The sequence below is a fragment of the Terrapene carolina genome, unplaced genomic scaffold (assembly GCF_002925995.2).
Source record: "Terrapene carolina triunguis isolate 2854851 unplaced genomic scaffold, T_m_triunguis-2.0 Scaffold139, whole genome shotgun sequence".
In the NCBI taxonomy this organism is placed as follows: Eukaryota; Metazoa; Chordata; order Testudines; family Emydidae; genus Terrapene; species Terrapene triunguis.
In genome coordinates, this window is record NW_020664490.1 from 11,512,091 (window position 1) to 11,534,137 (window position 22,047).

The 22,047-nt window shown below is 41.2% G+C and overlaps 1 protein-coding gene across 1 annotated transcript; it reads left to right on the top strand.

The window, feature by feature from the left end:
* The first annotated feature begins 30 nt into the window (after positions 1-30).
* On the top strand, positions 31-22,023 carry LOC112121254 (exosome complex component RRP43). The gene is made up of 11 exons (XM_024220303.2): positions 31-100; positions 3,478-3,514; positions 8,150-8,213; positions 10,242-10,315; positions 11,755-11,800; positions 13,803-13,908; positions 13,996-14,041; positions 17,265-17,361; positions 18,281-18,401; positions 21,112-21,218; positions 21,812-22,023. Exons 1-11 carry the CDS (start codon positions 84-86, stop codon positions 21,925-21,927), a joined length of 831 nt encoding a protein of 276 aa, XP_024076071.1. The 5' UTR covers positions 31-83; the 3' UTR covers positions 21,928-22,023.
* The last annotated feature ends 24 nt before the right edge of the window (positions 22,024-22,047 follow it).

Below are 22,047 nucleotides of genomic sequence, written 5' to 3' on the forward strand. Positions count from 1 at the left end.
CGCGCGTCCTCCCAGCGTGTCACGCGGGAGAGGAAGCGCGCTCCCGACCCCGGAAGTAGATCGCGACGGGCGGAAGTGAGACTATGGCGGCCGGATTCAAGTAAGTAACCGGGCGAAGCAGCTTCTTGTCCCGGCGTTCGCTATTCCCCCTCCCCCTGCCGGGAGCCGAGCTGCGCCGGCCGGGCGGGCTCTGAGCCGGGCTCGCCCTGGCCCCGGGGGGATCGCTGGCCGCGCGAGGAGCCGGGAACACGGCACGCGTCTGCCTGGAAGCTGCGCTGGGCCCAGGCCGCTGCCGAGCCCTCAGGCCTGGCGATGGCCGCGGGTGCCAGGCTGTGGGTGGGTTTAGCCTTCAGCTGGACCGACCCGCTGCCTGCTCGTAACGTGCCGCGCCCGGAGCTCTGCCAGGCCCCGAGGCTGGGAACCGGCCGCTGCCAGGAGCGACTCCCCCGGGATCTGCAGCTCCTGCTCTCAACGGGGGGGAGAGAAACACACCGCCCAGGAGACCCCCCTCTCGCCCCTTACTTTCCCCGGGCGGAGCTGATCCACCCACTCCTTGTTACTGGCGATCGTGGAAATCGAGAGGCTAAGGGCATGTGTAATCTTATGCATGTGAGTAATCCCAGTGAGTTCACTGGGGCTCCCCATATGTATTACAATTCTGCACAGGCATCATGCTATTTGTGGCCCTTACTCTCTATTGGAAAATCAACATTTTATTTTCCCCTTCTCTTACACAACATATAAAAAGCAATTCCGTTTATTTTTCATTCCATCCAAATGTATCTATATTCCAAAACTAAAAACTTAGTTCAGAGGCAGTTAAAGCTATTAAGGTTTTGTGTCAATAATAGGAATGTGCCCTTTCAGTGTCCAGTTAAGGGGAGAGACCAGCCCCCTACCTCGCTACACCCCCTCTCAAATTATCCACTTTCAATGCAACGTTGCAGTCTACCAGAGAAAAGTTCCTTCTGCTTCAAGGAGTTACAGAAATACACTCTTCTTCCCACGTTCATAAGCCTTGTAGTGTAACTCACACCCGTAACTGCTGTCTCATACTTTTGCCAAAAAGCATTTCATTCCCAGTAATATTGACCCCCAGATATGTGAAATATTTTTTGGGGAAAGTGAGATTGCAGGTTAAGGGTTTGTTTGTTTGTTTTAAAAGTGAGAGCTAATCTTAACGAGCTAAGGTATTTTGAAACGTGGATCTCTGTCTATGCCAGAGGAAAAGTCTTGGTGGAAGTCATAGCAACTATAATCTTTTCCTAATCAAAACAAGGCCCAGGCATTAGTTGCTGGAGTGGAGGGATCCATCTGTAGACAGTTAGAGGAAAGTGGGTGTTAAGTGTAAGGACTGGTTGGACAAGGAGACTGTTCCCATGCATTTGGGGGAGGGTTGTTTCTGCATTGACCCAACTATCTTTTGCTTCTTCCCTGTGTCTCTCAATCAATTAAATGGGGCACAGTAGACAGTATTGCCTGAGCCAGTGACGAATAGCCCTTATGTCCATGCTAGTTGGGGATATCTCAAGGAACACCGACAGGGATTAACATTACCCTTGTGCTCGTAAATTGTCAGAACTATGTTGGGTTTATGTTGTCTTTGAAAATATAATAAAAGTTCTCACTCAGAGTTACCATTTCCATGACTTTTCTCCAAAAATATTTGTTTGAACAAAACTTGAGAAGGCCTTATGCCAAAGATTAACTTCTCTCCTGGAAATGTCATTTTAATGTCTGTGCTGCAGTGTCATAACAATTTCTGGCTGTGGAACATTCTGTTTTAGTTTCTGTGTTCCATATCTTAGCAACTCTCTGATTTGAAAAATTGTGTCATCATAAGGGCTATGCAGAAAACAGCCTGCAGCATTAAATTCTATGTTAAAAATGCTGTTGTCATACTACATAAATTGGTGTATTTGTAACTTCTATGAAGAAAAGGATTATTTATTTATGCTCCAAATAAACATAGGTAGATGTAGGATAAATATAACTTGAATTCTTTAATTTTATCTTACATTTGGTTAAGGCAATATATTTGTGTTGTAAAGAAAGGCCCTGAGAAGCAAAGTAGAGGGAAGGCCTGGAAAATAAGAAGTGATAAGGCCAGAAGGAATAAAGTAGAGAGGATGTGTGGTTCAAAGAATAACTAATGGGATAAGGGGAAGTTTCTAAAAAGGCGGCTTCTGACCAATAGGGGTGACTGCAGATAGATTCTCTTTCTTTGATTAAAAACCATCTTAAAATGAGCCAATACGGCCCTTCAGCAACCCACACACCAGTGTTAAAGCCTATGTGAACCCAGGTGCAATGGGAAAGCTGTTGGGACAGCAAGAAGGAGGGGAAGAAAGCCCTTGGGAAGATAGGACGTTGTACATTTCATCGGAATTAAGACTGGAAATAAGGGTGAACTGTCTCAGATTTGACTTCAGCTGAAAACCAGTAATTGGCAATGACATCGCTTTGTTAAAGGGCATAAAAAGCAAGCTTTTAAAGGGTTCATTGCTAATACCTGCCTGACCACGTTACAGCTGACCAATATGGGTCTAAGCACTGGATTTAGCTCATTTGTAAGTATATTGTAATGTTTCTTATAAATGTTTTGTTACTGTTTGGATGTAGTAAATTGCTTAGTATTTAGGCTTTTTAGGCATGTTTAGAGCAACTACATATTGACCTTTGGATTTAATAAAGGAATTTATGGTTAAATTGGTTTTTGATTTCCCATATTAATAATTTCAAGTATTATTAATACCAACAGTCAAGTAATGTGTGAATCAGAAATCAGATTTCAGTATGGGCTCGGAGAACTTAGATTGTAAACGCTTCAGGTACCAAATAATAATACAAAGGTGACACCCCATTGAAAATTTTAAAAAGTGGTAATTTTTGAAGCAGTCATGTTGTGTATGCATAAACCAATTAATCATCAAACTAACCTGAAAAATTCAAATACTACATCAATTTTAATTTGCAACATTTCTTAAAGAATATTTAACACTCCTATTTCAATCAAATCTCTTATGCAGCCATAACTATGGTATTGCTACAAACTCCATCATAATATTAGCTTTTACAGATTCTCAGTTTTCAAGCTAGGGTTTTTTATGTATGTAGTTACATAAGCTGCAGTAAAGCGTGGGTTTTATTGTGGGATCTCTCTCTTTCTCTCCCATTTTTCAAACTTCACTCTTTATAACCCTTTTTCAAAGCCCTTGCCACAAGGCACCCATGCCTTCAGAACCTATGAGTTCTAGTGTGAAAATGACCAGAAAGAACACTGTAGAGGGCTCTAGTCTTTCTGAAATTGTCACTCACTTGGCTAATGTGCTGTCAGCCAAGGAACAAAAAACAGAGCTTGACTCTGAAACTCAGATGCCCACTGAGTAACACTTGCTTTTCTGCTAGATTTTAGATAGCTATTTACTTTGTGAAACAGATTATGCATATGAATTTTAAATTTTGTGTCTATTTTAGAACTGTGGAACCTTTGGAATATTACAGGCGATTTTTGGTGAGTAAAACATCATCTATACATAAGTTAAATAGACTTAGAATATATTTTTCTCGTACAGCTACTGTACCTCTGTTGCTGTTCTCTTTAAATTATACATAAACTCCAATGGGGTTTTGCTTTTCCTTAAAGCCTTTCGTAAAAGAAAATCTTTCAGACTCTTCAGGATAGGGACTTTCTATTCTATGGCTGTGATCCTGTGAGTGCTTATGTACATGTGACTAGTTTCATTGGCCTCAAAGGGACTGCTAAGTGGATAAAGTTAAACGTGCTTAAGTGCGTACAGGATTGAGGCCTTGGTTTGTACAGTGCCTTGCACAATGGGAGCCTGACCAGGGTGGTGGCTTTTAGGCGCTACCAAAATACAAATAATAAATAATATCACTGACAGTGTCCTTGAAAAAGACAAATTCTAAGTCTACATTAATAATGAATGTTAAACGAAAGATAATAGAAGATAAGAAGATGAAAGTAACAGCATGGATTTGTCGAGAACAAATTGTGTCAAACCAACCTAATAGCTTTCTTTAACAGGGTAACAAGCCTTGTGGGAAGCAGTAGATGTGGTATATCTTGACTTTAGTAAAGCTTTTGATACTGTCTCGTATGACAGACTCATAAACAAACTAGGGAAATATAACCTAAATGGAGCTACTGTAAGGTGGGTGCATAACTGGTTGGAAAACTGTTCCCAGAGAGTAGTTATCAGTGGTTCACAGTCAAGCTGCAAGGGCATCTTGAGTGGGGTCCCGCAGGGATCAGTTCTGGGGCCAGTTCTGTTCAATATCTTCATCAATGATTTAGATATTTATAAAGTTTGCGGACAATACCAAGCGGGGAGAGGTTGCAAGTGCTTTGGAGGATAGGATTAAAATTCCAAATGATACAGACAAAGTGGAGAAATTATTTGAAGTAAATAGGATGAAATTCAATAAGGACAAATGCAGAGTTCTCCGCTTAGGAAGGAACAGTCAGTTGCACACATGCAAAATGGGAAATGACTGCCTAGGAAGGAGTACTGCGGAAAGGGGTCTGCGGGTCATAGTAGATCATAAGCTAAATTGAGTCAACAGTGTAACACTCTTGCAAAAAAAAAAAAAAAAAAAGCAAACATCATTCTGGGATGTATTAGCAGGAGTGTTGTAAGGAAGACACGAGAAGTAATTCTTTTGCTCTATTCTATGCTGATTAGGCCTCAATTGATGTATTGTGTCCAGTTCTGGGTGCCACATTTAAGGAAAGATGTGGCTAAATTGGAGAAAGTCCAGAGAAGAGCAACAAAAATGATTAAAGGTCTAGAAAACATGACCTATGAGTGAAGAGTGAAAAAATTGGGTTTGTTTAGTCTGGAAAAGAGAAGACTGAGAGGGGACATGACAACAGTTTTAAATTACATAAAAGGTTGTTACAAGAAGGAGGGAGAAAAATTGTTCTCCTTAAACTCTGGGGATAGGACAAGATGCAATGGGCTTAAATTATAGAAAGGGTGGTTTAGGTTGGACAAAAAATTCCTAACTGTCAGGGTGGTTAAGCACCGGAATAAATTGCCTAAGAGTTTGTGGAATCTGCATCATTGGGGATTTTTAAGAGCAGGTTGGACAAACACCTGTCAGAGATGGTCTAGATAATACTTAGTCCTGCCATGAGTGCAGGGGACTGGACTAGATGACCTCTTGAGGTTTCTTCGAGTCCTATGATTCTGTGACTATATACACCACTGCAGCAACATCAAATAACAGGTAAGTCCAGGAGGTCTGTGGTCAGTTTCAACCCCTGTAGATGTGGCTACAGAAACAGTGTTTGGAGGCAGCATTTGTAAGATAACTTGGGAATGATACTATAAACAAATACTATTAAAATGATATATGTATTAATCAAGCCAATAATTCTTTAATTGTGAGAGGTGATGAATGTGAGAATTTTGGTAACAATCCATATGTGTGCCTCAATTTTCTTGTGTTCTTTGTGCTGCTATACACTGAGCATAAAAGGAAAGGCATGAGGTGTTTGAAGCACATAGTTGTCTGGTTGGAGACCAGACATATTAACATAAACTGAATAGAACTTACATATGTGACTGTATTATTTGGGACCAGGGTTATCAATTTCCCAGGAAAAACTAGTTCAGGACAGGGCGCTGATAAATACCAGTTTAAACCAGAAAACTGGGAAATGTAAAATTATTATAGTATACAAATAAAAATTACTGAGAAATATTTACCACTATTGTTTGCAGTATTGTTGCACCACACAAAACAAAAGTGCAGTAGAGATTTCATGAGGCAATTACTCCTGTACACATGTTGACCAACCTCTTTCATCTAAAATACGCAGGAAAGAAATTGTCAACTGAACAAGAAGAATTTGCAAGGCTTTCTGCCATGTTTACTTGCATTTAAAGTAGAAGAAGCTCCGTATCCAAAATCAATGTTTTCATTCCATATCAAGGAAACAGCTTCCACTGTAACATGGTGGAAAAATCTGAAGAATGCTGATATTCCATCTGACTTCATAGACCTGGTGGTGCAATTGCATCAGCATCCAGCAAGTCTAGCAAGCGTAGAACAAACCTTTTCAACTTTGGTTACATCCATTCAAAATTGAGGAATAGATTTGGTCTATTCCCTATGTCAAATTTGGTCTTCTGCTACAGAATGCTGTGTAGCCAAATGGATCTGGACTGGTAGTCTGCTACTCTGCATGCTTCTGATTGCTTAATGCTTCAAACCTACAGCTCTGCGTGATTCATTTTCATATAATCCAATGTTTTTGACTTTTATTTATATAATAGAGAAAACTGAAATGAGAGTCACAACATGTATAACTTCCTTGAGAAAATGCCAAGCCAAAATGCATGCAGACATTCCAATGTTCAGTGTTATACACCTCTACACTGATATAACGCGACCCGATATAACACGAATTCGGATATAACGCGGTGAAGCAGTGCTTTGGGGTAGGCAGGGGGAGGGGCGGGGCTGCGCACTCTGGATCAAAGCAAGTTCGATATAACGCGGTTTCACCTATAACACAGTAAAATTTTTTGGCTCCCGAGGACAACGTTATATCGGGGTAGAGGTGTAATTACATATATTAGTATTATGCCCACTGCAGTTTTACTTTTTATTTGTACAACCCTAATTAATTTTAGAATCTGCTGCCTTATGTGACCACAATTTGCATATGTAACTGACGCTGAGTGTAATGTAGTGTGCATTAATGATACCAGTTTTAAAATAGAAAATGCCTTTAACTGGGACTAACTAGTTTTTCCTGGGGTAGTAAAAACCCTGATTTTATGTGGTAAAACCACTCCTGCTAAATGTCATCCCACTGCTGCCTGGGAGAGACGATGGGAGCCTCAATGACCGTGACATTAACACTTAATGCCTGGGAAGCCATACAGTTGGGGCTATGAAACAAAGGACAGACAGGTCTGAGCAAAACAGGTCTTAAGGTTTCTACTGTGAACAGAGGACAAATAGATAGAGAGAACGGAGATGGACGTCAGTATCAAGTCATGGCAAAGCCATTGCTTCCACCAGTATATACTCTGTCTTAAGCTTACTTTTCCCATGCTAACCTAAAGACTCCAGATGCTGTATTCCAGGTTACCAATAAATGTTACCTTGGTTTTGGAAAAAGTGCCTTGTTTCACTGCAGTTACTCACTGTTTTGTATTGCTCCCTAAGAAGAAAAAAGCCTCTCTGGAGTTTGATCTTGGTTGGATTTGCTTTGGAGAGCCTGGTGAGGAACTGTGTGCTAGAGCCTGAAGGCTCTGCGTAGGAAGTGTTCAGGTCATGTGGCCTCCCCTTGTGGAAAATTATGGGCCCTACAATAAAGGTATTAGTCCTAGGAAGCTATTTGAAGGCCTGTGCGTAGTATGGAAACTGTAAATCTGCGACCGAGATCTTCACTGATGATCCACAACAAGGGACAGTCTAGATTTAAGAAGATGGTGAACCAACACCTTTTCTGATTGAATTTGTGTGTTCAGTTTATGTTGTGAAACATCTGAATAACTATGTTGATTGGCTTTTCTGGGCTTGGGCCCTATTTAGATTTCTAAAGTATTTCCATCTTAAAAGATCAGCAATGGAAAAAAGGGTTAGTTACAAAAATTAAACAATGCAAACATTTGGAAATTTTCATTCAAGGTTATCAATGAATATTTCTTCTCAAGTTGGCTCTGGGTACTGAAAAATTAGTTGGCCTTTTTGATGATGTCACACCTGTGACTCAGTTTCTTATAGTGCCACAAAATTCACAGATTGCCACTATATTCATAGCAATTTACTGATTGCTTTGTCACTGCACCACTGATATGAGGTATTGCTTTTGTTGCTGAATGTCCTAAATAGCTGTAGGAAAGGCATATAGTACTGAGCCTTGAGATGCTTTTTCCTACTGGACTATACATTTTTTTAAAGTAGCTAAGTTTTGGGCCTGTAACCCAGATCACACTAAATTAGACCAAAAAGCTCACCAGCACACAAATCTTTGAGTTTATCCTAGTGGTCTTGTCATTGCAAATTCCCATTTGAAGATAAACAAAAACTTTATCATTATATACTCTTGATTGTGTAACACCATGAAAGTGTCATTTAACTTGAATTGTGTAATGTTTCTGTTTAGAAAGAGAACTGCCGACCTGATGGAAGGGAGCTAGGTGAATTCAGAACAACCACTGTCAACATAGGTAAGTGTTTAATGTTGGGAAGTGCTGGTGACTGAATCGAATGGAGTCAGTTTTTATACCTGGAGTCTTTAATGAATGGCTGATCTATTTCCACAGAGCTTGAGTTCAGAACAACCAGGGCTGACATTCTGTGTTGCGCCTCAAAGAGACACAGTACAGACTCTAGCCCAGGGATAGTTTTAAGCCACTGTTGCACCCTCTCACTCCGGGGCTACTCAATGAACACCCCCTTTGCTCCCCCAAAGCATAGTTTAAACAGCCATGGGTGACTGTCTAAATTAAGGTAGCTTCCCTGTCTGCCTCTGGCCACAGCATTTCCCTGAATCACTGTGGTCCCATTCCCAATGTGCCACTCCTGCCTCCAGCATTGCTTCTAGGACACCCCTATATCAGGATTGCACGGGTGTGTCAGAAGGTGCATTATGGCTTTCACAGTGCCTACATTGAGGGAATTCTTCATGACCAGATCCAGGGCATTTAGAGCCCTTCTATGCTGCTTTGGCCATTTTACCTGGCATAAAGGTAAATTTTCATCTAATAAATTTTTGACTATTTCTAATTTAGAAAAAATGAATCCTTCACAACTTGCTAATTAAAATAGAAATATAAAAAATGCATTAGTGAGTTAAAAACACGATTAAATATAATTTCTGTATATATAACCATTCAAAATTACGTTTAGCCAAAAAAAATGAAAAAGCCCTTACTTTTTGCAAGGTGAACTGAAGCTTTTGCTAGGTAAGTGCCAAAAACCAAATAGGACATTCCATCATTATGTATTTTTAAACCAATTTTTTTGTCTCATTTTTTAAATAATTAACAAATGACCCGTCTAAAATATATATTTATTTACTGGTGCATTTCCCATTCTTTCCATGTAGTGAGAAGTTTGTCACTTTGCTTTGGCAAAAAGCAAATTAAGCCCCACAATATGCCCTTCCTGCCAAATCGTAGTGCTTAAAGCAAATTGTGGTTCCCCGATGGTGGAAATCAAATTGCATTATTTAGCAAAATTGCCAGTTTCTCTTGTCTGGCCATCTGGCTTCACCCCTATGGTCTCTTTCACTTATTTTCTCTTTATTTTTTCTCCATGTTGTGTGCGCATGTGCACATGCACTCTGTCCACTTCTCTGCCTGCTCTGTTTCCATCATGGCTTACACACTTCTACCCACTTTCTCCTTTATTCATTACACCTCCTTTGGAGGGTGCTCCCCTCTCTTCTGTCCCTCCTTTCATGAATTTGCTCTCACACCCAGTTCTTCTCTGTGGTTCTCCTTTCATTCCTTCTCTAGTCTCCCTGCTATACATGCAACTCCTATACTGCTGAGTCTGCTCTGTTCATCACTTTCCCCGATGTCCTAACATCAGCTGGAATGGAAAGTGCTTTTTTTTTTAACTAAGTACTCTGCCGGATCTTTTTAGCACATCCAGGCTACATCAGTTTCCGAATAAGAATATGATAAGGCAGGGAATGGAAAACAAATCAGCAGTGCTAAACTAACAGAACTTGTAACCCCTTACTTAGACAAATGTCCTTCCTCATAACAGTAACCCCAATAACTTCACTAGCAGACTACGGAAAGATCTTCGTTTAGCCTCACAAAACTGGAAGGGAATTTAGGTGATAAGGAATTGGACCAGAGGGGAAATACTAGGTAACCTTGTCTGTAAAACAGGCAAGATAGGGGAAAATGCTGGTATATGCATTTTAATTTATAATATAAATTCAGCAGTCTGTGAGGATATTATGGTTTCTCACAGAATCAAGTAGAAAAGTGCATAAAAAAGTCTTCATATTAGATTTGAAAAGTTCTGGGTAATCCAGTACTTTGAATCTCTGGTAGGGACATATTCCACTCACCCTTGGAATTTCCAAACATTTAAAACACACCGTGTACCATGTCTTGCAGTCTCACTGAGTGGGATGGAAGCAAAAACTGGTGACTGTCCATGTGAAGATGGATATTGTGTTAAAGAGCTTTCTGAGGGAGCAGACTGAGATTTTATTATACACTTTCTCTTTTCAGGTTCAATTACTACTGCAGATGGCTCTGCCCTGGTGAAGTTGGGAAATACTACTGTAATTTGTGGCATTAAAGCGGTACATTTACTTTTTTTGAGACTGAGAAATAATAGTTAAGACTATGTTTTAGTCACGGGTATTTTTAGTAAAAGTCATAGACAGGTCACAGGCAGTAAATAAAAATTCACAGCCCGTGACCTGTCCATGACTTCTACTATATACACCTGACTAAAGCTTGGGGAGGGGGGTGGCCTGGGGCTGCTGTGGGTGCTCTGGGGTGGGCGGGTGTCCCAGGGGGCACCATGAGTGCTCTGGTGTTGGGGGGGGGGGGGGGCGCGGGGGGGCACGGGGGGCGGGGGGGGGCCGGAGGGGGGGGGGGGGGGGGAGTGCTGGGACTGGTGCGTGGCTCAGGATCCCTGCTGGTGCTGGGGGAGGAGGTTGGCAAGGCTGGCAGGCTCCCTACCCGACTTTGCGGCTCCCTGGAAATGGCGACATCCCTCAGCTGCTAGGCGGAGGTGTGGCCAGACAGCTCTGCGTGCTGCCTCCACCCTGAGCGCCAGCTCCACAGCTACCATTGGTCGGGAACTGCGGCCAATGGGAGCTGCAAGGGGGCAGTGTCTGCAGGCGGAGGCAGCGTGCAGAGCCCCCTGGCCGCGCCTCCCCCTAGGAGCTGAGGGATGTCACTGCTTCTGGGGAGCCCCTCCGCCCCGAGGTAAGCGCCACCCAGAGCCCTCACCCCCTCCCGTGCCCCAGCCCTGAGCCTCCTCCCCCCCGAAACTCCTGCAGGCCGATGGCCGCTGCCGAAGTTACAGAAAGTCACGGAATTTGTGACTTCCATGACAAACTCGCAGCCTTAATAATAGTTAATGTAACTTAGTTGATAAAGCCCCTACTTATTAAGTTGAAATCGATATGCCTGTCAAATACACGTACATTTTTTCACAGGAGTTATTTTGAGGATTGAAGATTACAGGTAGAATTGGACAAAAGAATTAGGGTACAATCAAGAGAGAGAGTGTGTGTGCGCGCACATTGTTATTTGTGTAAAGAGTTGTTTGGCTCTTCTTAAAGAAAACAAAGACCTTATTTCTGTGTACTAATTATTTAGTTTTTGTGATGATTAGTGATCATTGATAATGAAACAAATCCTCTTCTCTCAAGGGAGATGGTAATAAGTATAGCTGTGGAAAATCTAATTATAATAGTCTAACATAAAACAACAAGCAATTCATTGAAGAAATGATCATAAGTAGAGTAGCTGGAAAATCTAGCTCGATTTATAAAAGCATTTTGGCCAGACAAAGCTTTGATGCATCCGAAGAAGTGGGTTGTAGCCCACGAAAGCTTATGCTCTAATAAATTTGTTAGTCTCTAAGGTGCCACAAGTACTCCTGTTATTCGTATGGAAATAGGATTTCTAAATTATATTTAACATCCTTTAAAAAGTCTTTTCAAACCAGTTTGTAGAGACAAGTTGTTCTTCCCCCTGAGTTTTGTTGTTGTTTTTGCTTTTACAGGAGTTTGCAGAACCCCCAGCAGAGTCCACTAATAAGGGATATATTGGTAAGTTTTAGAGCTTTGTCAGTTTTCTGCCTTTTTAGAAAAACAACAGCATTAGTTATTTGAGTTAAATGCTTTTAGTGAGTGGGAAGAATCCGGTGCAGTAGACATTTAAAACAAATAAATCACATTAAAAAATTGCATTACAATGCACAGAACCAGTTTAGGCAGATGACACATGGGAACTGGCCTTTTTAGAGGTGGGTGACAGGTTAGCTAAGGAGCACTATTTATGGGATTGAAGGTTTCTAGCAGCAGCACAAGGCAGAGGCACAAGGTGGGATTTGCTCTGCCTTCCGCTTGCTAGAAACCTCTCCTCATGGAAACTGCCTTTTCACTGCCAATTCCAGCCCTAACTGCCAGATTACCAGGAAACAATGGGAGGAGCAAGATAGCTGAGGAGACAGGTAGGTGAGCTGATGTTCAGAGTAGGGCCAGCATTAGATGGGAATGTGCCAGAGAACTTTTGCTGGGGGTGAGATGGTTGTGGCAGTGGAAGGTGAGGTCTGATGGTTTAGGAAGGGCTGCAATAAATTGTGTGTTCCCTTGTGTCTTGGTAATGCCCAAGAAAAAAATAGGCTTGACTTCAAAAATGGTGTGAGAGGGAAGTACAAAAATGAGACTTCTGCTGAAATTGAATCTAACTAACTAGGGATGGTACTGATGTAGGCCCTGATCCTGGAAGGGATCTTTGCAGGCGGACCCTTATTTCCATATGGAGTTCCAGTGAAATAAATGGGGTCCACTTATGAGCATCCCTTTGTGAGATTGAAGACTTACATTATAAAAAGGTGGTTTAGTATCTCTCCAAGATGTGATGTCTTTGGAGAATTTACTAGATTGTGTTCTCAGTTTTCTGTGATTGTTCTCAAATCTTTTTTGCTGCTTTTATGTCCAAAATGGCAAATTTGGGCAATTAATAAAAGGAATGTATCATACCAGGAAAATCAAACTCCTGGAATGAAAAGATCAGAGTTGTTGTTTATCCAATTACGGATATTAAGAAATAATTTGTGATTCATGATCTACATAGCAGGACTACAGGTAAATGCTTTAATTTATTGTAGCTAGGAGTATATCTTTATTTCATTCTGTAAATGTACATGCTATTTTAAGAAACACTGACTAATAAATGATCTGTACCCTGAATCATATATCACTTTGTGTAATTTTGGAAGAAAAATCATGCAGACCAGTGTTCTCTCTAATTTTTTACGACCATGTGCGGAATGAATTTTCTTATGTGCACCAATATGGAGATGATGTATGCCACATTACCTTCATATTGGTGCACATAACAAAATTCATGTGGTGGGGGTGGGGCCAAGAGGTTTGGAGTGTGGGAGGGGGCTCAGGGCTGGGACAGAGAGTTGGGGTGAGGGCTCTGGGGTGGGGCCGGGGCTGAGGGGTTCGGGGTGTGGGAAGGGGCTCAGGACTGGGGAAGAGGGTTGGGTGCAGGGGGTGAGGGCTCTGGCTAGGGGTGAAGGCTCTGGGGTGGGGCCGGGGATGAGGGCCTTGGGGTGCAGGCTGTCCCGGGCCAGGGTGCAGGCTGCCCCGGGCCTGCGATGGGAGAGAGAACTCCCCCCGGCCCTCTTTTGCTGCAGCAGCTCGAGGCCAGGGGAGAGGCGCCTCTCACCAGCTGCAGTAGCTCCAGCTGGGCTGGACTGGACCAAGGGAGGGGTGCCTCTCCCCCAGCCGGGGCAGGTCCGTGTTGGAGCCAGTGGGGAGGGGCACCTCTCCCCACTGCAGCAGGTCCATGCTGGGGGAGAGACATCTCTCCCTGCTGCAGTCCTGAGCAGGACTTAATAGGCAGCTGTGTGGCCGCGCAGCTTAGAGGGAACTTAGATGCAGACTTGATTAATGTTAACAATTCATGATCTTGGCTTTCATTTGAGATGCATGGTACTAAGTAAGAACGTAAAACTGCTGTATGCATTTTTATTATTATAACAGACTGTGTATTTTTTCTTTGTTTAATTCATAACTAAATATTTTTGATTTCTAGTTCCTAATGTGGATTTACCACCCCTCTGTTCATCAAGATTTCGCCCCGGACCTCCTGGGGAAGAGGCTCAAGCAGCTAGCCAGTTCATTGCAGATGTGATTGAAAAGTGAGAACCACTATACTACAGTTCAATTATGAACACAATTATGGGGAAGAATTTTATTTCTTAATTTTCTGTGTCATTTTGTTTTAGTTCAGAAATAATAATGAAAGAGGATCTGTGCATTGCAAATGGCAAGGTAAGAAAAGGTTTGGTGTTAATGCCAATGTCTCAGAGTGAAGGGGGATAATCATTTGTGAGCAGGTTTCAAGAAAATCCTTGGGCTTTTGGGCTACTATTCTTGTTTTTTGTTAATTTTGGTATCTGCACATTCTTTGGGTTACATCCAAAGTATAAGGCGTACGTGATCTGATTACTGAAATCAGTATCGATGGGTGTATCAAGTATATATTTGAAAACATTATGCTCTTTATGCAACTCCTAGAATGCTAAGTACATTCTTGCTTTGTAGTGTTTGATTCAAGAACTCATTGCAACAGCATGTCTTTAAACGCAAGAGCTTAGTAAGATTCAAAGAAGGAACAGGTGATGATATGGATAACTCGAATGTCCAGAGATAAAATAGCTAATGCAGAAAACAAATTTTGGAGGGTTTAAACCAGTCCCTAAATATTAGGGATTAGGATGAGATCGTCACAAGAGGCAGATTATCCTACTTCTGTGCACTGTGAGATTTGTGTTCCTTCTTTGAAGCATCTGGTGCTGAGCCCTCTCAGAGACAGGATACTGAAGCTGGTGGACTACTGGTCCCATCCAGTATGGCAATCCTGTGTTTGTCATCAGAGTTCATATAAAACTACTTTGTCTTCCCTGCTTTTGTACTAGGAATTGACTGTCTTTTTGAAGCACTGGATCTTGCATTTAGTAAAAACTATTAGGCCTGTCACGGGGGCACGGCGTGGCAAGCGGGCTGCCCCAGTTGACTCAGTGCAAGGTTGGTACGCCCCATCACACGATCGTCGGGATTCCCTGTTGAGTCAAACAGTTGCGGTCGGAGGACTCGACTCCTGGCGGGGCCGAGCAACCAAGCAGTCCATAGACTCTGGGGTGGGGCAGAACAAACAGACAATAGCAGTGGAAGGCTTGGACCCTCTGGGAGGGCAGAGCAAACGCTCAGTCTGTAGCCCCTGAGCCTCCTGGCTGGGGCAAACAATAGCAGTTGGGGCTCTGACTCTGGGCAGGATAGAGCAAACAATCAGTTTATATTGGGAGTCCCTAGTAGCCACGCCTAATGGCAAGTGCAAGGTGGGAGGGGGGAAGTAGGGGAACCCAGGCCCACCCCGGTTCCAACCTATGAAGCCGTAAATTCCCTATTAAGGGTTAAAGCATTGGCTTCTAACACATTCCCTCAGTCACTTCTTACCATAAGGCCCATCTCAGGCATTTCCTCGGCTGGCAGCAGCTCGGTGTTCCCGTCAGTCTCCACGGTCAGCTGATCTGGGTCCATGGTCCTGACAGCCTGGAGAGTCAAAGGTCTTGGTGCATCAAACATCCTTCCTCTTCCTCAGTCAGCCCCGACTGAACTGGGCTGCCTCCTTTTATCTGTCCCTTCCACCTGGAGTATGCGCAGCAGGGGCGAGGAGGCATGGTCTCCTGGGCCCACAGTGATTGGTCAGCCCCGTTGGCCCAGTGCGGTGTTGATACACCCCATCACATGGCCATATTTAGCAAAGCTGCAGGGAGGTGTAAAGAATACCCCTGTGGTGTGCCCGCCATGCTTGCTGCTCGCAAGGGTATATTCACCCTTTGGAGTTTGTTTTGACTAGGTTTTAAAGGTGTGTTGTCAGAAGGTATTAGCTAATGGTAACTAAAACTCCAGTGTGGACAAGGCAGGGTAGATGTTTAAAACATGCTAAGCTGGTCAAGTGGAACCCTGGCTTTCTGCTTTTCATTGAAAACCTGAAAAATTTCCATGAAAATTTTTTGGGGAAAAAACCCAGTTTTTCATTTTTCAAAAATATTTTGAAATTCGCCAGCCAGTTTTAAATCTGAGTATCACTTACTTTTCCTAGAGGGATGACAAAGACCTCCTTGAATTCCAAAGTGTGTGTTTTGTTTTTCCTTTGACAATAAGGAGGTATTTTGGGTAGGGAACAGAATTGGTCCATGTTGCAGCTTTGATCCACCCATCTTCAGTTCAGATTTTTGCATCGAAGTCATCTCTGTGTTATCCTGCTTTTTAAACTGAATTGTAAATACTTCTTGCCAGGTTTAACTGCCGCTCACACTAGTGGACAGCAAACTTTATTTCAAACTGCAGATCCGATGCTCATGGAGGACTGACGGGCTGGATTTGGCTTGTGGACTGTTATGTTTTCATGGCCGTGAAAAACACGTCATGGACCATGAAATAAGCACTTCACCGTGAAATCCAATGTCCCCATGTTCCTAGGATCACTCCAGCAAAGGGGGCTCCTAGCTCCAGCTGGGCTGGGGGGGGGACTAGACCCACCTCCGGGTGCCTCCCCTTATTACAGGACACTCTGGGACTGGCCAGCAGCCCCAGCGGTTCCTGCAGCTGGAGGCAGCTTGTGGAGTTGGATCCGATCTTCCCTGTACTGCTGGGAGCGCCCCAGCAAAGGGGGCTCCTAGCTGCTAGTCCGGGCAGGGCTGTGGGAGGACAGGACTTGCTCTTTCCCTGCAGGGCTGTTCTTGGGTCTCTCTCCCAGCTGCAGAAAGCTCCGCACTCTCTCATCCCCACTCTGTTCAGCTCTGAAGGCAGCACAGAAGTGAGGGTGGCAATCCCATGATCCCCCTACAACAGGTTTGCAACCCCCCCCCCCCCCCCCCCCCTTCCCTTTTGGGGCGGCCCCCCCCCCCCCCGTTACAACACCCTGAAATTTCAGATTTAAACATCTGAAAAAGTGATATTTACCAATTTTCAAATGCTATGGCCCTGAAATTGACCACAATGGACCGTGAATTTGGTAGGGCCCTAGTTATGTTTAATAGCTCAAGTGTAAAAAGTCCATATATACTTTTTTCTGACATACCAAATATTAATTGAATTTCTCACCCATGGTTTTCTAGTGGAGGCAGAAGTCGTTCTCTTTGTTGATAAAATACAATACAGTGGCTGACTACAGATTGCTATTTGCACATAAATAACTCCTTTTAATTTTTCTGATGTGACCATAATGCATAAATGTGTGTGATGTTCTTTGCTGCCCACTCAGTACAATTGCTTCCTCAGCCACTTCTCAATATCAATCCTAATAATCTGGTGCTATGCTTAGTGAATTGGGTTGTGGGGAGCTCAGAGGCCATGTATTCATATTTGTTATTAAAGGATCAGAGGATGGTTCTCTAGCTTAATGTGTATTACCTGTAACCCAAATTAGTGTGATACCGGCAGTTCAAAGGATATATCAGATCTCACACATGCAAACTTTGTTTCTTAGCTTGCTTGGGTTCTATACTGCGATTTCATATGCTTGGACTATGATGGAAACATTTTGGATGCCTGCACATTTGCTTTGTTAGCAGCTTTAAAAAATGGTAAGTGTCCTATAACACACAATTGTTAAGCAAATTACATTCATGGGATAAATGTGTTGTTAGGAATCTGAATCATGATGATTTTAATTTCCCCAAGAACAGAATATTTCAGCAGCTAAAACCCCCATCTTTTTATTGAACTACTGAAGCAATAATACAAAGAAGAAATATGTCACTAAATTGATGTCATAGATTTGTATACATGTTATTGATCAGGCTGTGGGCTACCTTGCTTACATATGCTTCTTGCACATTGTATTAATCTATTATAGGACTGATAGCCATTCTGCCAGATACCTTAGTTTTTCAGAGCAATGGTATTTGCCTTCAGCGTACCAGAAGTTTGGACACTCCACTATTGATCATAAGCAAAATTGTAATATTCAATACACCAACATCTAAATGAAGTGTTACCTGTTCGTGTTATTTAGTGTAAGAAAACTAAGTTTTTATTTAATACATGTTCACATTTATAATTGAAGAGATCATAAAGCAGGATCATAGAGGAATAGAGAGAAGTGATATAGTGATAGGAAAAAGACATGCTATTGTGGGATTTTTTTTGTTCAACGTGGTACAGATAATGTACTTGCAATGTAGAAAGCGTCAGTATGGTGGGGGTTTTTTTTTTTTTTTAATTTTTTTTTTTTTTTTTAATTTTTTTTTTTTTTTGACTGACTCAGAACAAAATAATGGGCTCAAAAAGGATAAGAGTGGCATCTGTTATTTTTATAGAAAACAGGTGTCCCACATTGTCTGATTTGGGACCTGCAGTCAATAGGAATTGCAGTTGCTCAGTCCCATAGAGATTGGTGGATGTTAACATAGAACAGTTCATAAAGTATTCCTTTGGGGATAAAGCCCAAATTATCTTCAGCTAGTTTAATATCATACGATTAATTGGCCTCTTCTCTTTCAGTACAGTTGCCAAAGGTTACTATAAATGAAGAAACTGGTTTGGCAGAAGTTGATTTAAAACAGACAAATCCTTTGAATATCAGAAAGCATCCAGTTGCTACATCATTTGCTATATTTGACGAGTAAGTTGGTAACTGATAAAATGTATACTTTAAAAAAAAAATTTGTTTAGTGACACACACACTGGTGAAAAACTGAGTGTTGCCAAGAAGCTGTTGTGGCAAAATCCTCATGCAGTTATGTCAGTGCACCTCATGGACCAACCAGACTTTTCAGCTACTCTAATTCAGAACTGATTATTTTGAACTGTTACATAGTTTTATAATATGAACAAATGACCACCAGAACAGAATTAATATTACCAAACTTTTCTCTGCAACTGAAGCCAGATTTGATCTCCAGATTTCACAGCTTAGCCATATTGGAAAGTATTTTAATATTAAAATGTACTTGAGAGGTGTAGCCGCACAATGTTATTGTATTTATATACCTTTCATCCCAAAGAGCTTTACTAACACAAACTAACATATACAAATCACTACATCCACTACTGAAATGCAAATATCTGTGGCCTACAAGGTGACAATTTTTCAATAGCTCATAGCAACAGTTTCAGGACAGAAAGTAAAGAACTTATCCAGGGATTGATATAGATGGAATGTCATTACTCAAATTAAAATTTGGCCAACTCTCCAAGTTAACGTCCTCAGACCTAAAAGGGTCGCATGTTGTCAGGCTTTTTATTTTGAAATCTATCTGAAAGACTCCTTACTTGAAATCTTTCTTGTTTGTTGTTTTTTTCCACTAAAATAACAGGATTGGGATACAAGTGGTCCCCCAGGCCAGACTTTGCCTCTTGGGCGGAAGAGTTTTGTTGTCACCAGCACTTCCTAATTGTTATAGCCCATGCTATAACATCTCTGGCAAGCCCTGAATTACAGAGGCCGTTAATTCCCAAAGAGTAAATGTAAAGTCTGTTTCACTCTTGAGGGATTCATCTCCTATGAATTACTTGTAGACTGTTTTCAGTTACTTCAGGCCCTAGCATCTGTTTGTCAATAGTAAAATGGAAGTGTGTAAGCTTCTACGTATAATAACTGCCAGATAAGAGAGGTTCTAAAACTAGCTGCAGAGCAGTGCTGATAGTATGCTGCATCTCTTTGCAATAGCCAGTCAACAGAAATATATCTTTCTGTTTGTCCTCTCGAAAGTATTTACAGGCAACTCCTTAATATCATTAATGTGAGAGAGAGGAGGGTTGGAAAACATGGTATACAAATACCTAAACAGTAAGAACTCTTTGGATGAACGGCAGTGTGTGCAAAGCAGTAGTAACACTTAGGAGTGTGTGCCTATGGCACAAAAATATCAATCAGCAACTGGAAAAGTGGCACTGGAAAAATGAACAATGAAAGAACTTCCAACCTTCCCTTTATTTAAATTGTCTCATGTAGAACAAGCAAATGTTTTTTGCAGGTTTCCCTTATCAGTAACCTAGGGGTGGGGAGGGAGCGAGCAGCTACCCTGGGTTAGGGGGTTTATGTACTGAGATTGAGTTGTTCTGTTCACTACTTTGTGAAAGTTCAGGCAACTGCCCACTTTTTATGATGCAGATAATATGAAAAGCATTACCAAATCATAGAGCTCCCCACTTTTTAAAAATTAGTTGTAAGTAACATGTAGAATAAATGCATTCCCTTGGCAGAGTGTCACTATATTCAGTAGATCAAATTTAATTACATGGACTTTAAAATTCACTTTTTTAACAGTGTGGAATTAGGAATTCACACCAGATATTTCCAATAATAATTTGCACTGTTGTTTATAAACATTTTGCACGTTCAAAAAGGTTGTACTAAGATATGGATAAGGCTGTATGTAATGACCATGATTTCTGAGAAAAACTGTGAGTGTTTAAGGTTTTTAGTAAAAGTTGAGGTCTTTATCATCCTGTCCCATTGACTCCTCTATGAACTTTTATTATTTGGCTCTGTATCTGTCCATTGTAGTATAGATTTCTCAAGGACTAAACTATTTGATATTATTAAATGGTTCCAACAATTTTTATTGTGGAATAAAGGATATTTAGTCAATTTTCCCTTTAAATATTATGAACTTTGCATTATTTGCTGTGGAAAAAACTAATTCTGGGTCTTGAGAAATCAATAGCCTTCATCGCAGGGGTAATATTTTTGATCGCTTCCTTGATTGAACAGTGTAGTAGATCAAAATACAGTCCTTGATTCTCTTTCAAAGGGTTCACTAAAAATAAATATACATGCAAATAAGAGAAATGGGTTTTGTAAGTACATCTACAGCAAACGGAAATAATGGTGTTTTCACTTAGTTTTCTGTTAACAGTCTTACAGCATGTAGTCACCGTTTTAAAAGATTTGTTTTACCACAATTCTAAACTGTTTTACTGTCTGAGTGTTACTGTAGTAGCTGTTTTAGTGTTGTAAATTGTAGTTTCCTGATTAGGGCATACATTTTTAAAACCTCTACATTTAAATTTTATTTCTATTTACAAACCCTCAAACATCCGATTGAGTTCAACATTGAAGTTCAGTAAGGGTTTGCCTTCTCCCCATGTTCTTTAAATTAGGGCATCCTGATGACAGAACATTGGATGTTTATAGAATGCTTCCAGAAGTACTATATTCAGCTAAAAAAATACTCGCTATAAATAAAACCTTTAAAAAAGTTAGCCTAAATGACCCTGGACAAATTCATCTTAGATGAACCTTTTCCTAGCTGACTGTTTTGTATGTGAAGGTCCAGTAACTTGTAGACAAACATCCCACCCACCTCTGGATTCTTTTCCTTTAAAAGCACAATACTCATTGTTGATCCGACAGCAGAAGAGGAGGACCTGGCAACTGGAACTGTAACCATTGTAATGGATGAAGAAGGCAAACTATGTTCTGTTCATAAGCCAGGTACTTTGCAAAATTACTACAAGTTAATTTGACAGGCAACAAATTTAAAATTAAATGGTTGGAATCAAATTCTACCTACAGATGGCTGTTATTTCAGTAGTACATGCTGCATAGTAACATTATTGGCCTTTAGCATGTAATGCCCTCTTAATACTGTACCTGTGTCAGACAGTGCTCTCAAAACAAGTAACATTTTTCTTCACTCTTAGTTGAACTATTTCTTAAATGAATGTTACTACTGCAGTCTTCTTAAAAATAATCTACAATATTGCATTTTGCAAGAGCTGGTGTGGCTGCTGCAAGAAATAACCCTTTCCTTGCATAAATCGTCTTCATGACTTGTTTAGCCAAACTTGTTGTAGAGGTTGGATCTTGAACATAGGTCTTCTATTGTGCTAGTAAGATTTGATATTTAAAGTAAAACAATTTTCTTAAGGAGAATTGCAAATTAGACCACCCTGATTCTTAAACAGTAACGTAACCCCCATGACTGAAAGGTTTTAATGTTTCCATTTGAAAAACATTTTAAAGAAAACAAAATGGAAAACCAAAATATAACTTTCAATTTTGGGGGGCTCTCCCCTCTTTTTTAGGTGGAAGTGGCCTAACAGCAGCAAAACTTCAAGACTGTATCACCCGGGCAGTTACAAGACACAAAGAAGTGAAGAAGCTGATAGATAAAGTGATAAACAGTATAAAACCAAAATAAACATACGGCAAGGTCTCTTCAAAATGGATTTGTAAAAACTGTATTTGTTAGAGTATTCACCAACCTTTTATACTAAATAAACAGATATCAATACTACATTTACAAAGTTCATTTTTCTAA

Bases quoted from the DNA above. Each gene is read 5' to 3' on its own strand.
- LOC112121254 (XM_024220303.2), top strand. The intron at 10,316-11,754 runs GTACATTTACTT...TTGCTTTTACAG, and splicing joins TAATTTGTGGCATTAAAGCG to GAGTTTGCAGAACCCCCAGC. The intron at 14,042-17,264 runs GTAAGAAAAGGT...TTTGTTTCTTAG, and splicing joins TGTGCATTGCAAATGGCAAG to CTTGCTTGGGTTCTATACTG.